Source organism: Nelumbo lutea, chromosome 3 (assembly GCF_056320005.1).
Source record: "Nelumbo lutea isolate HS-2025 chromosome 3, American lotus-T2T, whole genome shotgun sequence".
Classification (NCBI taxonomy): Eukaryota; Viridiplantae; Streptophyta; class Magnoliopsida; order Proteales; family Nelumbonaceae; genus Nelumbo; species Nelumbo lutea.
Genome location: NC_142686.1, coordinates 17,724,152 through 17,736,734, shown reverse-complemented (window position 1 = coordinate 17,736,734; position 12,583 = coordinate 17,724,152). Strand labels below are relative to the sequence as shown.

General features: G+C 37.0%; 1 protein-coding gene and 1 pseudogene across 5 annotated transcripts; one reads left to right on the top strand and one right to left on the bottom strand.

The window, feature by feature from the left end:
• Nucleotides 1–230: 230 nt before the first annotated feature.
• On the bottom strand, nt 231–7,942 carry LOC148863287 (pentatricopeptide repeat-containing protein At1g26460, mitochondrial-like). Of its 5 annotated transcripts, none has more exons than XR_016109939.1 (8): nt 6,859–7,942; nt 4,858–5,080; nt 4,257–4,739; nt 3,050–3,256; nt 2,795–2,932; nt 2,507–2,695; nt 2,027–2,106; nt 231–640 (listed from the first exon to the last, which is right to left on the bottom strand). XR_016109939.1 is itself a non-coding variant. In XM_088978221.1 (7 exons), the coding sequence occupies exons 1-6, from the start codon at nt 7,449–7,451 to the stop codon at nt 2,510–2,512; spliced, it is 1,830 nt and encodes a 609-aa protein (XP_088834347.1). In that variant the 5' UTR covers nt 7,452–7,942; the 3' UTR covers nt 1,737–2,106; nt 2,507–2,509. The 5 variants fall into 5 exon arrangements, 1 of the variants encoding a protein (XP_088834347.1); XR_016109938.1 differs by having other exon boundaries at nt 508–555; XR_016109937.1 differs by having other exon boundaries at nt 570–603.
• On the top strand, nt 7,534–11,429 carry LOC148863286 (putative cellulose synthase A catalytic subunit 3 [UDP-forming]; annotated as a pseudogene).
• Nucleotides 11,430–12,583: the final 1,154 nt, after the last annotated feature.

The following is a 12,583-nucleotide window of genomic DNA, read 5'->3' as shown; positions in this document are numbered from 1 at the left end:
ATTGGTCTCAATTCAATATTTTGTTGGCAACAAGCGAAAAACAGTGAACTTTGTGTAGAAAGTATGACTCGTAACCGAATTGCTGTTCTCCCGTAATGTATAGTATGTAATAATACCAAAGAGAGAAAAAGCACAATTGAATAATTTCATTTTATGAACTTGGATTAATTCCAATTTTCATTTGAAATTATAATCGATGATAGAAGTATTACCGAGAAAAAAAAAGAAGATATGGATAATTTTGCGCTCCGATTAAATAATTGCCTAAATATGACCATATGGTTCATATCGGCCTTCATGAAAATAGATATTTTTTTTCACTAACAGGAGTTCTCTTTACTTGACTGTATTTTACCTTAATGTCCCTAGTCAGCCATATAAACCTTTTCTTTTCATTGTTGTAGTTGAATAGTTTCATATAAGAGTCATCTTCCTTTGGCCATCTCACCACCTCTGAGTCACCTTCAATAACCGTTTTTCTCAACTCCCTAGCTCTTTGGGCACCTTTCATAGCCACAAGGATCTCAGCGCTAAGAGTCTCCTCTAATAAGGTGCCTGAGAACATGGCTAATAATAGGTTCAACAAGTCATCCAAGGAGAGAACTGTGAATAGGTTCAAGGATTTCAGCCAGTGAGCCACCTTCAAATGTATCAACTCCATGAAAATGGATAATTAATCTCAATTTGGAAAGAGTACAAATATAAATTATGCACAGTGAAAATACGTACAAAATAATATAAAATACTAGATTTTACACTACATATTTGTATTTGTACTTCTAAACTCAGCATTAGCTAAGATTGCACAGATGGATTAGTACTAGGGTGTGCTTCCAGGATGACGGCTGGCCAAAAAATCATGATGCATGGGTAACATGTAAAAGTCAATTCTTGGTCAGAATCCGATGAAACAAAACCACATCATCAATCTTGCTAAATTCATTGGGAAATATCCCAATGTGCATCCAAACGCACATTGAGAGTATTTTTCCTACATATATGTTAAATTCATTGGGAAATATCCCAAATGTACAGCTAGATACTATATGCTTAGAGTTTTTGCTTGTAGGAGATCCGGGCTCATATTTTCCTGATACCTGTCTGTGTACAACTTTCATGCATTTACCAAAACCGAGTTCAGATCTGCTACCAACACTATCCCAAGTCCCAACTAGTCATTACAGACTTACAGTCACACAATGGGAACATCTCTTCATGAATGGCAAAGATGTTTGGAGTGCTTAGTTGGTAGCAGATCCCTACACACAAAAAACATAGTGTACATAGTACACCTGTCTGTGTACAACTTTCATGCATTTACCAAAACCAAGTTCAGATCTGCTACCAACACTATCCCAATCCCAACTAGTCATTACAGTCACACAATGGAAACATCTCTTCATGAATGGCAAAGATGTTTGGAGCGTTTAGTTGGTAGCAGATCCCTACACACAAAAAACATAGTATACAATTTTAATGCGGTTATATGATCAGAGCCATTTGGCACCTCTTCTCACTAGACACGTTTATTCACTTAACTCTGTTAGCCTACACTGTAATGATCATCCACTTACCTAAGAAATCTTCCAGATTTGACATATAGCTGTTTTTTTTTTTCACGATTGCATTCCTATACGAGCTAAAGAAAGTATGACTTCAAGTGGTGCAGGAATAGATCCATACATAATGTGAGTTGAACATTACCATCTAACAAGAACAAGGACAATACAAAACAGTTCATGAAAGATGTGTAGACAATTTTCTTAATTATTTGCAAATTGCAAAGCCCTACATTTCTTTTTCATCAAAATCAAGGAAAGCTAGCCACTAACAATTGATCAACACGTTCCGTCTGAATATGCCTAAAAAGAAGAAGATAAACAAGACAAAAGAACAGTAAAGTATGATAACAAGAGGGTATAAATCTAGACTCTTCCTCATGGATCTCTCAGATATAGTACAGTTAGTAAATTTACAAACGGGGATTGTAGTTCCCCGGAGACAGGTAGAAGGATAATAAACTTACTTCATCAAAGAAACACTAATCTGAGAGCAGTCCTTTAGCGCAGTAGAGCGAGCTAATGGCAAAAAATTCTGAAGCATCAACTGCAATTAAACATACAACCAGACATTACAAGTGGAAGGAATTCATATTCTGCATATGATCAGTTGATGGAGATAAAAGCGGTTTCTTACGCATCCTTATTGGAAGGAAAGCAGTTACCCAGTTTGTGCATAAATGAGGACAAGCACAACCTAGCAACCTATTGTACAGGCAAGAATTCTAAAGCCGAAATTCTGACAGGGATGGGTGATTCTAAGCCTCACCTCTCACCTCTTGTTCAGAACAATTTTATATGGCAGTTAAAGGAATTTTCTTTAGCATCATAGATTGATTTTTGGCCCAGGCAGGACTGAATGATGTATTATGAACAATTTTATGTCATGCAAGATATTTGGGCTACCTTTCTGATTTGATGCAGATACCTGTGAATTAAAAATTTACCTCTCAGGGGTATTCGGTGCTGTACTGAAGATTGAATAGCATGCCCCTACGATTCTCTGTGCCCATTCGGATCTTAAACTTCCTAGAGAGGGATTCCACCTGATCATCACTCTCATAGTCAAATTCTCTCATACATCGCCTTCTAATCTTCTTTAGTGTCTCTCTGGATGGTACAAAACCTGCATTAACCTGCCCAGATATTGTAGCACAGAGCACAGTTAAAATTGTTGGACCCATGCAACATGTACCTACTAATGTAAGCCGTCTTGTAACATCTAAAGAATTTACCATCTCATCAATCACAGAGAGAGCAGCCTTGGCATCACGGCTAATTAGATGAGCATCTACCAATAAGGAATATGATGTTGCATTTGGTTTCACGCCCAAGCTTGCTAAATGCTCAAACACCCTTGAAGCTTCAAATGTCTGTCATGGTAAAGACATGTTCAATTTCAATGAAAATATTCACATGTGGAAATATCAGTTTTTCTCTGGGAGTGCATTAAATATATAAAAAAAAAATGTACTCCAATGCTGAGCTACCTTTTTGAGCTTCCCAAATGCATGCATCAAAGCATTGTATGAATGGATATTGGGTGTCAAGCCAAATATTGCACTGATAGCTTCAAATGTCTGGTAGGCCCGATCAAGGTCCCATATGTTTGCACAACCCAATATAATACAGTTAAGAGTAGCAACAGATTTGTAAGGAGGATCTGCATGGCTCAAATTCTCCAATTGGAAATACACCTGAGAGAAAAAATGGGGGGGAGGGGGGACAAACTCATTTCTTTCTGATTGATATCACAAAAGTGATTTCACACCGAAATGCTAATTAAAAAAAAAAAAGAAATTGTACATTCCATAATAAGTAGAATACGTGTTAAACTTAAGAGGTAGATTAATAAGTAAAAAAAAAAAAATCCTTTGTTATCCCATGGAAAATTTATTAGTCTAGCATTTCAAGTATTTGTGAAAAAAAAAACCTTGGCACTTTTGTTCTCTTAACAAATAAAAATTCTAAATGGCAAGTGCTAAATGGCTGCATGACAATTGTCCAATATCTGTGATGACGCTGCAATTCATTGAAAAATAGGTTACAAGTCCGTATAATCCCTTAGTAGACATATTTTCTCCATCTAAGATAATGCCTGGAGAAAAAGATCTTGACAATGCTTTACTAAATCATTTACTTGATTGGGGAAAAAAGGAATACCAATGGAAAGACTCAAAGACCACAAATTAGTTTTTAGACTGGAACATTGTGCACCTGAAACACTGCAGATAGTACACAAAAACCCACACTGCATCCAGGTACATGCACTTCCCAAGCCACTAATGCCAATGGTGCAGAATCCAATTTCCCGTGAACATATGGTGCAACTCAACAAGCCATGTAATTCTTAAGATGATTTCAAAAAACCCACACTGCATCCAGGTACATGCACTTCCCAAGCCACTAATGCCAATGGTGCAGAATCCAATTTCCCGTGAACATATGGTGCAACTCAACAATCCATGTAATTCTTAAGATGAATTCAAAAAACCCACACTGCATCCAGGTACATGCACTTCCCAAGCCACTAATGCCAATGGTGCAGAATCCAATTTCCCGTGAACATATGGTGCAACTCAACAATCCATGTAATTCTTAAGATGATTTCAAAAACAAAAAAATACAAAAACACAGGAAGCACCTAAATAAACGCTCAACTTGACAAAAGTTTGCACTAGGTCAAGAAGCACATACTGAGTCCAGAGTCTCAAAACCATTCTTGGAGGATGCCACAACTAATGGATATAAAGAAGTAAATGGAGAGAACATATCCTGATCTGATGCTTTAGTAGAATTCCCATAAGCAGATTCAAATTCGTGCAGGGTACTAAAAGCCCTTTGGAGGTTTCCCAATGATGCATATGCATATATCTTCCCAAGGTAAGATTCTGAATCGGGTGCCTTCTTTTGACGCAAGGACCGCCGCAGGATGGCCCATGATGCATCAACTAGAGTAGCACTATAGGCTCTAGCAGCAGTTCCAAGTGCTGAAACAACCAGTCCTTCATCAACAGAGAGAAGAACAGGTGGTCTTGCATTCTCTCCGCGAGCAATCCACTTAGCCAGAAATTCCAAAGCATAAAAAGCCAATTTGCTGTTATCTGCTTGCATTGCAACATCTGCAATGTAGTTACACAGGTTCCAGCTTGGACAAAGAGCTTTATTTTGATCCATTGCCTGATATCCACATGCGGCAGTTAAAGTAAGGAGAAAGAAAATAACAAAAAGTGTATGATCATAAACACCAAAGAGATGTACATAAAAAAATGTAACAACTAGTCACTCAATATTGTACCTTGCACCTCTCTATTATGGATGCCAAGGTATCCAACCTTCCTGCATTAACGCAACTCCAGACACATTCAGTAAATACCCTCATAGATACCATATAGCCAGATTTTAAAGTCATATCTAAGTATTTTAGGGCAGCATCAATCTGATTCGTTAAGAAAAACATCCCAGTAATCAACTCATATGATTCTTCATTGGGCAGAGATTCTTTTCCTGCCTGCAACATCCTGATATCAACAAGACCCATCAATCACAAATCAAGAATTCACAATCTCATATATACATATTTTCAAAAATAATGTACACATTTGAAATTTAACGTCACAAGAGCAATTAGTATTACATTTGTTTAACATCAAAAAGCTCAGACAAACACAGGAATACAAATAAGAAAAGTGTCCAAAAATGGCATCTCACCCAACCATGAGCCATAATAAAGTAAGACCTATTTTGGGGGGTGGGGTGGCAGTGGCAAGAAGAAGCACTTTCACCTTACCTGTTCTGCAAAGCCTTGCATGTAGGACCACTTAAGGCAAATGATCAGAGGCAGTTTTGAAGGTTAGGCAATGGACCAATTGGGCAAGTCTCAACTGCATATTCTCTAGAGATTTCTCTTTTCTTTTTATTTTGACAAATGTAAGTAAAACACTGCAAGCCTGCAACAGAATATAAGGCCTAAAAATAAGGTCCATCTCTTTGAACTCCTCTAACCGCTAAAGAGATGACAAATGGTTGCTCAGTTAGTGTGTGATGGAACAAGACATTCAATCAGGAACTCAGGGAGTATTCAACCCAATGTTACAAATGAACCACCATCCAATGGCACAACCAATATAAGATACCAATCTCAATTCCTTTAGTAAGGTACTTGGTTCAGCTAGATCTGTAGATCGTTAGATCAATCTTCTATTGCAAGCCCCACGGAAAAAGAGGATCATACGATTCATACCCAAATTATCTCTGCCACTCCTCTAAACAAGAGGGCCTCAGGTTTCCTCCTGAAAACCTGTCAAAACTGAGTATGCTATTTAAATTCAGGGAATACCAAGTATGCTTTTTTCTCAAAAAAAAAAAAAGCATATTGAATTGTTATAAGGAATTAATTGGTTTCAGTGACACCACAGTCAATAAACATGTTGCCAACAATTCAACAGAAATCATATTTGAAAATGTTCATGGTAAAAATGTAAAATCTCAATAAGCCACCCTAGCAGACATCATGTTCAATAACATCTTTGATTGGAATAAAAATGATCCTAGGACTCTTCTCTTTCCAGATGCTTAATAAACTGCAGGATAGCAACATGTCCACATGAATTTGCCCCTTTCAATGAAGGAGAGCTCATTTCTGCACAAAGTCTAGCATATATCCGAGGTTCTTCAAAAAAAATAGAACACTAAAAAATGCAACAAAACAGAAGACGTGTAATATCATGTATTCAGCAGTTCCTTGCTAGACAAAGACAAGGAATATGTATGGAGAAATTATCCACTCTCCAATCCTCTAAGGCATAATAGCATGTATTAACCTTTTTATGGTCAACCTCCCAGTTGAATGCACTATATGAGGGGTAATAGATTCAAGGACGACCTTGGAATATGGAGAAAATAAGTTTGATTAACATTTGATCGACATCTTAAGAAAAAATAGGTAGGCCTAAGAAACATGTTTCAAGGATTTGCAAAGGGAAAATTAAAAACAAATGCATGTTAAATTAACTGATTAAAGCATAGTTTTTTGTTTTGATAATTTGATCAAAGCACAGTTTGAAATATGCAATAAAACACCTACTCTTGATCACTTTTAAACAACCACAACCGGAAAAATAATATCCCATTAGACGTCATTTCAAGATCAATAGATACGAAATAGAGCATTCACCATTCAATACTGCCGACTCTCTAAAGGAGTAAATAAGTATCATTTTAGTAGCAAATGGCATATACAGCATGCAGCCAGAGACAATGGAAGAAATAAGTGACAGAAAAAGAATTCATCGCATACCGTTCTAGCAATTTCTCCGCTGCCACAGTCTCCTTCGCCTGATACATCGCCTTCAACACCAGATTAAAAGACGCCGTGTTTGGTACAACCATATAATCTTCCATTTGTGCCACCAGATCGAGAAGCCCCCCTGCAGTTGCACCATTTTCCAAGTTCGCCCTCAAGTAGTGATTGTACAAGTTAACATCAGGTCTATTGGGCTTTCCATTCCTGTCGAGAGACCTGATCCAGAACTCGAACAGCTGTTTCATGTCAGCCCATCGCCGGGAAGTCATCCAATCAGCAAAAACATTCATAAGGCTCTGAACATCGAGCGTCCGAGACAGGGATTGGATCTTCGAAGATGGTGTCTGGTGAAGAAAGTCAAGAGGGACAAGAGACTGACCCAGTACTGAATTGGGGATGGGGTTCTTCCAGTTCTGCTGGTACAAGGGGCTTCCCGAGGATGGATTTGGAGGCAATGGAGTCGAATCCGAGATCGATGGTTCTGCAAGTTGAGGCTCTTGGCAGAGGAAGGTGAACGTGGAAATTGTCCTGAAGGTGTTAGGAATTAGGGTTTTAAAGAAGGTTCTGCTTCTAGTCAGCATCGCCATTTTCAACGACGAACTCTCTTTTTAATCTATCAATCTATCTGTGGTTAGTACGAGGAGAGCTCATGGACAATGGTAGTAGCAAATGGCAAGGTTAAAGCTTGATTCATTGTTTTCTTCTCTTCTGTTGTTTAGGTTTGAAGTGATGACAGAGAAGTCAGAAGTCCGAGGTGGGTAGGGTTTTTACATTTTGAGCGTGGCGGATCTTTACTAAAAGTGCTATCTCATTGGGTGGTAGTTTAAGGTGCTCTCGGGCTACGTAATTTGCCGTCTCAACTCTCAACTCCCAATCCAATGTATGTAGGAGTAGGAGGCCATGTAATTCTTTTCTTTTCTTGGCCCAAGAGATATCTAATAAGGATCCTATCTTTGGTTTTGTTGGTGCTAATTGCTAGGCCTGAATTACGAGGGCCGGGCTTGGCTTATGAGTTGCTTCAGCTGGGCCATGTTAGAACCCGTTTGGGACGGTTTATGCATTGGGAGCTAGTTGCCTTGATTTACTGGTTGAGCTGCATCTATGTTCTGAAATCTGGATACATTTACCTGTGATAGTTTCAGTTTACGGTGGTGTTTCTCGTATTCTTAAACATTAATAATATTGGCTTTCCGGATTTTCACCAAACACAGCTTGTGTGAGGCACAGTTCAGAATGCCAGAAAGCCATGTCACAAAAACCCTCCCGCTTAATAGTTATAAAGAATTCAGTTGAGTAAATGCATATATTAAGGGTTTTCATATGAATTTCATGTTTGTTTATTTGCTTTGGGCCTTAATTTAGGGGGTATAAATGGATCGAATTAGAATTGGGTCAGATAATATCTGAATTCAAATTTAATTAGAAAATCTGATATCCGAATTCGATTTGATATTTGATGGATATTGAAAATTAATATCTAAATTTAAATTCGATTAAATATTTGAATATTCAAATATTCGGTTCAAATTTGATTAATTAATTATTTTAGATAATTAATAAATATACAAAATAAATATTTTATTGATAACAAGTATATAAACATATAAATTATATATAATATTTTATATAAGAATTAAATAATCGGTCGAATTCGGATATTTATCGAATCAAATAAACTCATATCCGAATTCGAATCCGATCGGCTATTCGGTATGAATAGGATATCCGAATTTGACCGATTAGATATTCAAATTATCCGAATTTGATTCGATTATGTTGAATATCGAATTCGAAATCAGATTTTCGAATACCGCTTACACCCCTAGGACTTATCCCTTTTTATTCTTGTTCATATGGGCAAGAATGAACAGTATTAAAGTGTTTGGTTACAAATTTTTTGCCATGGGTCTCATTCTTTTTAGAATGAAAAATCTGTCTATAACATAAAAAATTGAAGTAACCTGTAACATGAAAAATGATCATGGCCCATCTTGTTTATTTTCATTATTCAAAGAAACTTTGCTAATGATCGTAAACTGTCAGCCTAGGTCTACAAAACTATCATCATAGATGTTTATTGGTAGACGGACATTGACCGTCAACCATCAGCTAGTAAATATCTATACCAATGGTTTTGGAGACATAGGTTGACATTTTATGATTGATGGCATAGATTTTTTTTTTTTTTTTGAAGAATGAAAATGATTAACATAGGGCACTTGCAAGTATGGGAAAAAAACATATTTTAGGAAAAAAGTGTTTGGTTCATAGCAATACTTTTTCATTTATGCCCATTTTTATTCATTTTATAATTTCATCTTAGGTAAGATTGAGAAAGAATGAGAGTTGAACCAAACATGGCCTGAATGCATATCTTTTTCCTTTTTTTTTTTTTGTTGGTAGGCAAATCCATGGCCATTTAATCGTTGCATAAGAGATGAATTACTAATCGAAGGAAAAGAGAGGAAAAATTTGGATGTTTCTTCAAAAAATGGATATACCAAAGCAATGTTTTCAAACCGTCATTGACAGTTGGGACCAGAAACACCGTTCTATCCTTCTCAACTCTCAACTCTCTGCAACCTTCTCAACTCTCTGCAGTAGATATATTTGTGAGTACAATAGACCCATTAAAAGAACGTCCTCTGGTTACTGCAAACACCGTTCTATCCATTCTTGCTGTTGACTACCCTGTAGAAAAGGTTTCTTGCTACGTTTCAGATGATGGTGCTGCTATGCTGATATTTGAAGCATTGTCTGAAACATCTGAGTTTGTCCTTTCTGCAAAAAGTTCAATATTGAGCCACGAGCACCTGAGTGGTATTTTGCTCAGAAGATTGGACAATGCAAGATGGGACTCCATGGCCTGGAAATAATGTCCGAGATCATCCTGGCTTGATTTAGGTACAAAAATGTTCTGTTATTAATATCCTTTCTAAGAACTGTTCTGGTTCTAATGCTTCTTCTATGGTCCACTCCAGGTGTTTCTAGGACAAAGTGGAGGGCATGACACTGAAGGAAATGAACTATCTTGCCTAGTTTATGTCTCCAGAGAAAAGAGGCCAGGATTTACTCACCATAAACAGGCTGGTGCTATGAATGCTTTGGTGAGTGTCAAATGAGCAATTTCTTGTCTCTGTAAATTCCTGTCAGAAACAAAAGATTGTAATTCTTTATTTGCTGGTTGTTTTTTATAAACAGGTCAGAGTCTCGGCTGTGCTGACAAATGCACCATATCTATTGAACTTGGATTGTGATCACTACATCAATAACAGCAAAGCTCTCAGGGAGGCAATGTGTTTCATGATGGATCCATTGATGGGAAACAAAGTGTGCTATGTGCAATTCCCACAAAGGTTTGATGGTATTGATAGGCATGACCGATATGCCAACTGAAATGTTCTATTTTTTATTTTAATTTATTTTTTATGTAAGCATGTTGTTCTCCATTCTTATAAGTTGCTTCTGTAATCTGCTATTTATATTCTCAACAGGCTTATTGTTTCCATTAAGAATCTAATGGATAAGTTTCTTGTACCAGATTAACATGAAAGGTCTAGATGGGATACAAGGGTCCATATTTGTGGGGACTGGGTGTGTATTTAGAAGGCAGGCGCTCTATGGCATAGTTTTCAGAACCGGACCGGACCGGACTGGAGGGTTAGACCGGAAAAACGAAAAAACCGGAACCAGTTTTTTCTAAACCGGATTTTCCATAAAAACCGTTGATTTTGTTCAGAAAACTGCTGACTGTTTGAATGGTTTTGACCGGTTTTCATTTTTTCATTTTTTTATTTTTTGGTCAGAATGGGCTGGCCGTTCGACATGGTAACCGGACCCCTGACCGGTTCACTTTCCGGGTCGGTTTTAAAAACCATGCTCTATGGTTATGATGCTCCAAAGACAAAGAAGCCACCAACAAGGACCTGCAATTGTTGGTCAAAGTGGTGCTTCTGTGCATGCTGCTGTTCTGGGAAGAGGAAGAAGACCACTAAGCCCAAGGGTTCTCGAAATCTGAAGGTACTAAAAAAATTTCTTGTTTGATGTCCTATGGAATCTGAAATTTTATTGTTATGTGATGATTAAAGTTTGTATTTAGATTCTTCTTTACTCATTATCCCTTCAAAATTTTTAGAAACTTGCTGATACAGTTATAATCATATATCCACACATTCAGATCAACTTTGTTTTATTATTATTATTATTTTTTTTGGTGCAAGCTCAACTTTGCTGGGGATTGGATAATTCTCCAACTTGGCAAAAGGTCAACCAAATTGATGACTTGGTATTGTTGGATGCCTTTAAAAATGACTAGGGTGCACCAAATTGTAAAATAAGTACTGGATTGTAAATCATGTATAAAGTTTTTAAAGGTTGCCAACTAGTTCTGTTTGGTTATGAGCCAACTTCTGTTGCAATTCAAGTGGAATTATGCATCTCAAAATTTGAAGTCCTATGAATCCATTTCAGCTATGCAATCTTTATTGATAAAATCATCTTTATCAATAAAGTTTGCAAATCCTGACAGTTCTGGTTCTTTAGGATGCGATTCTGCCAGCTATTAGGCCCATTCTTTGTTATTTACTATTGGTTTTTTTTTTTTTTTTTGTCATTGCAATTTCTATATGCAGGGATTGAGAGTTCAAAATTAAATCAACTGTGATATCTGAGGAGAAGTTGGAAAAGAAGTTTGGACAGTCTCCCGTGTTTCTTTGCATCCACCCTGCTTGAGAATGGTGGAACACTGAAGAGTGCAACCCTGCATCTTTGCTCAAAGTAGCCATTCATGTCGACAAGACAGACTGGGGAAAGGAGTTTGTTGAGTTTGACTTGAGTTTTCTCCTTTTCACTGTATTTGCTTGAGTTGATTTTGGGTTGAACTAACTAGAATTTTACAGGAAGAGTATTGATTGACAAGACTATTGTCATGAATAAGACTATTGAATTATTGTTTATTGGTTGAACTTCAACGCTTGAGGAGGTGAGGGTGGGCCTTGGGGACTTGCCCACTTCCTCAATGAGATCCAAGAGATCTCAGCAAATATTTTTGCTCTTATAAATAGATTTTGAGGGTTGTTAATTCCTTCACTAGCTAAATTGGAGTTGAAAGCACTTTTTTGTATAGTGTGTAGAGAAAAGGGCTGATTAGCTTGTGGTCCCATTTGTTTATCTATTATTGATGTTATTTTTCTGACTTTAGCTAGGTGTGCCAGTTTTTTTTTTTTTTTCTTTTTTCTCATATTAGTGGCAGGGGTATTCTTGTCATTATAATTTATTTTATTCGGGATTTATATATTCTTGAAGGTTTGGTTAAAGTTTTAGTGCTAATTACCAACATAATACAACCCTCCTCCTTGATCCAGGCTTGTGATCATAGTGTAAGATAACTTCACACCGGTAGAATTGCCCCGCCCAATCTGGCCAAAAATTAAAAATGGGTGAACATCGGGCTAGCCTAGCCAATGTTCAATTGGCAATGAATTTGCTTATGCCATATATATATATAGCCATTTTATTTATAATACAAACGCCAATCAAGGTATCACGCAGAATCAAAGTATTGTATTTGTATTCATAAACCGAAAAATAGATAAATATATAGTATAGGTATTTATATTTGGATTACAACCGAACGCAGCCCAATGAACAAATAGGAGGTATATAAAACGGGTAGCTTTGTCCCACGTATCACAAAAATAGATAAAGCTAAAATCCCTGG

Excerpts from the sequence above, each read along its gene's own strand:
- LOC148863287 (XM_088978221.1), bottom strand. The coding sequence starts at position 7,451 with ATGGCGATGCTGACTAGAAGCAGAACCTTCTTTAAAACCCTAATTCCT. Across the intron at positions 5,081-6,858 it reads GCGGAGAAATTGCTAGAACG|GATGTTGCAGGCAGGAAAAG; the intron begins GTATGCGATGAA and ends TGTTGATATCAG. Across the intron at positions 2,933-3,049 it reads CATTTGGGAAGCTCAAAAAG|ACATTTGAAGCTTCAAGGGT; the intron begins GTAGCTCAGCAT and ends TTACCATGACAG.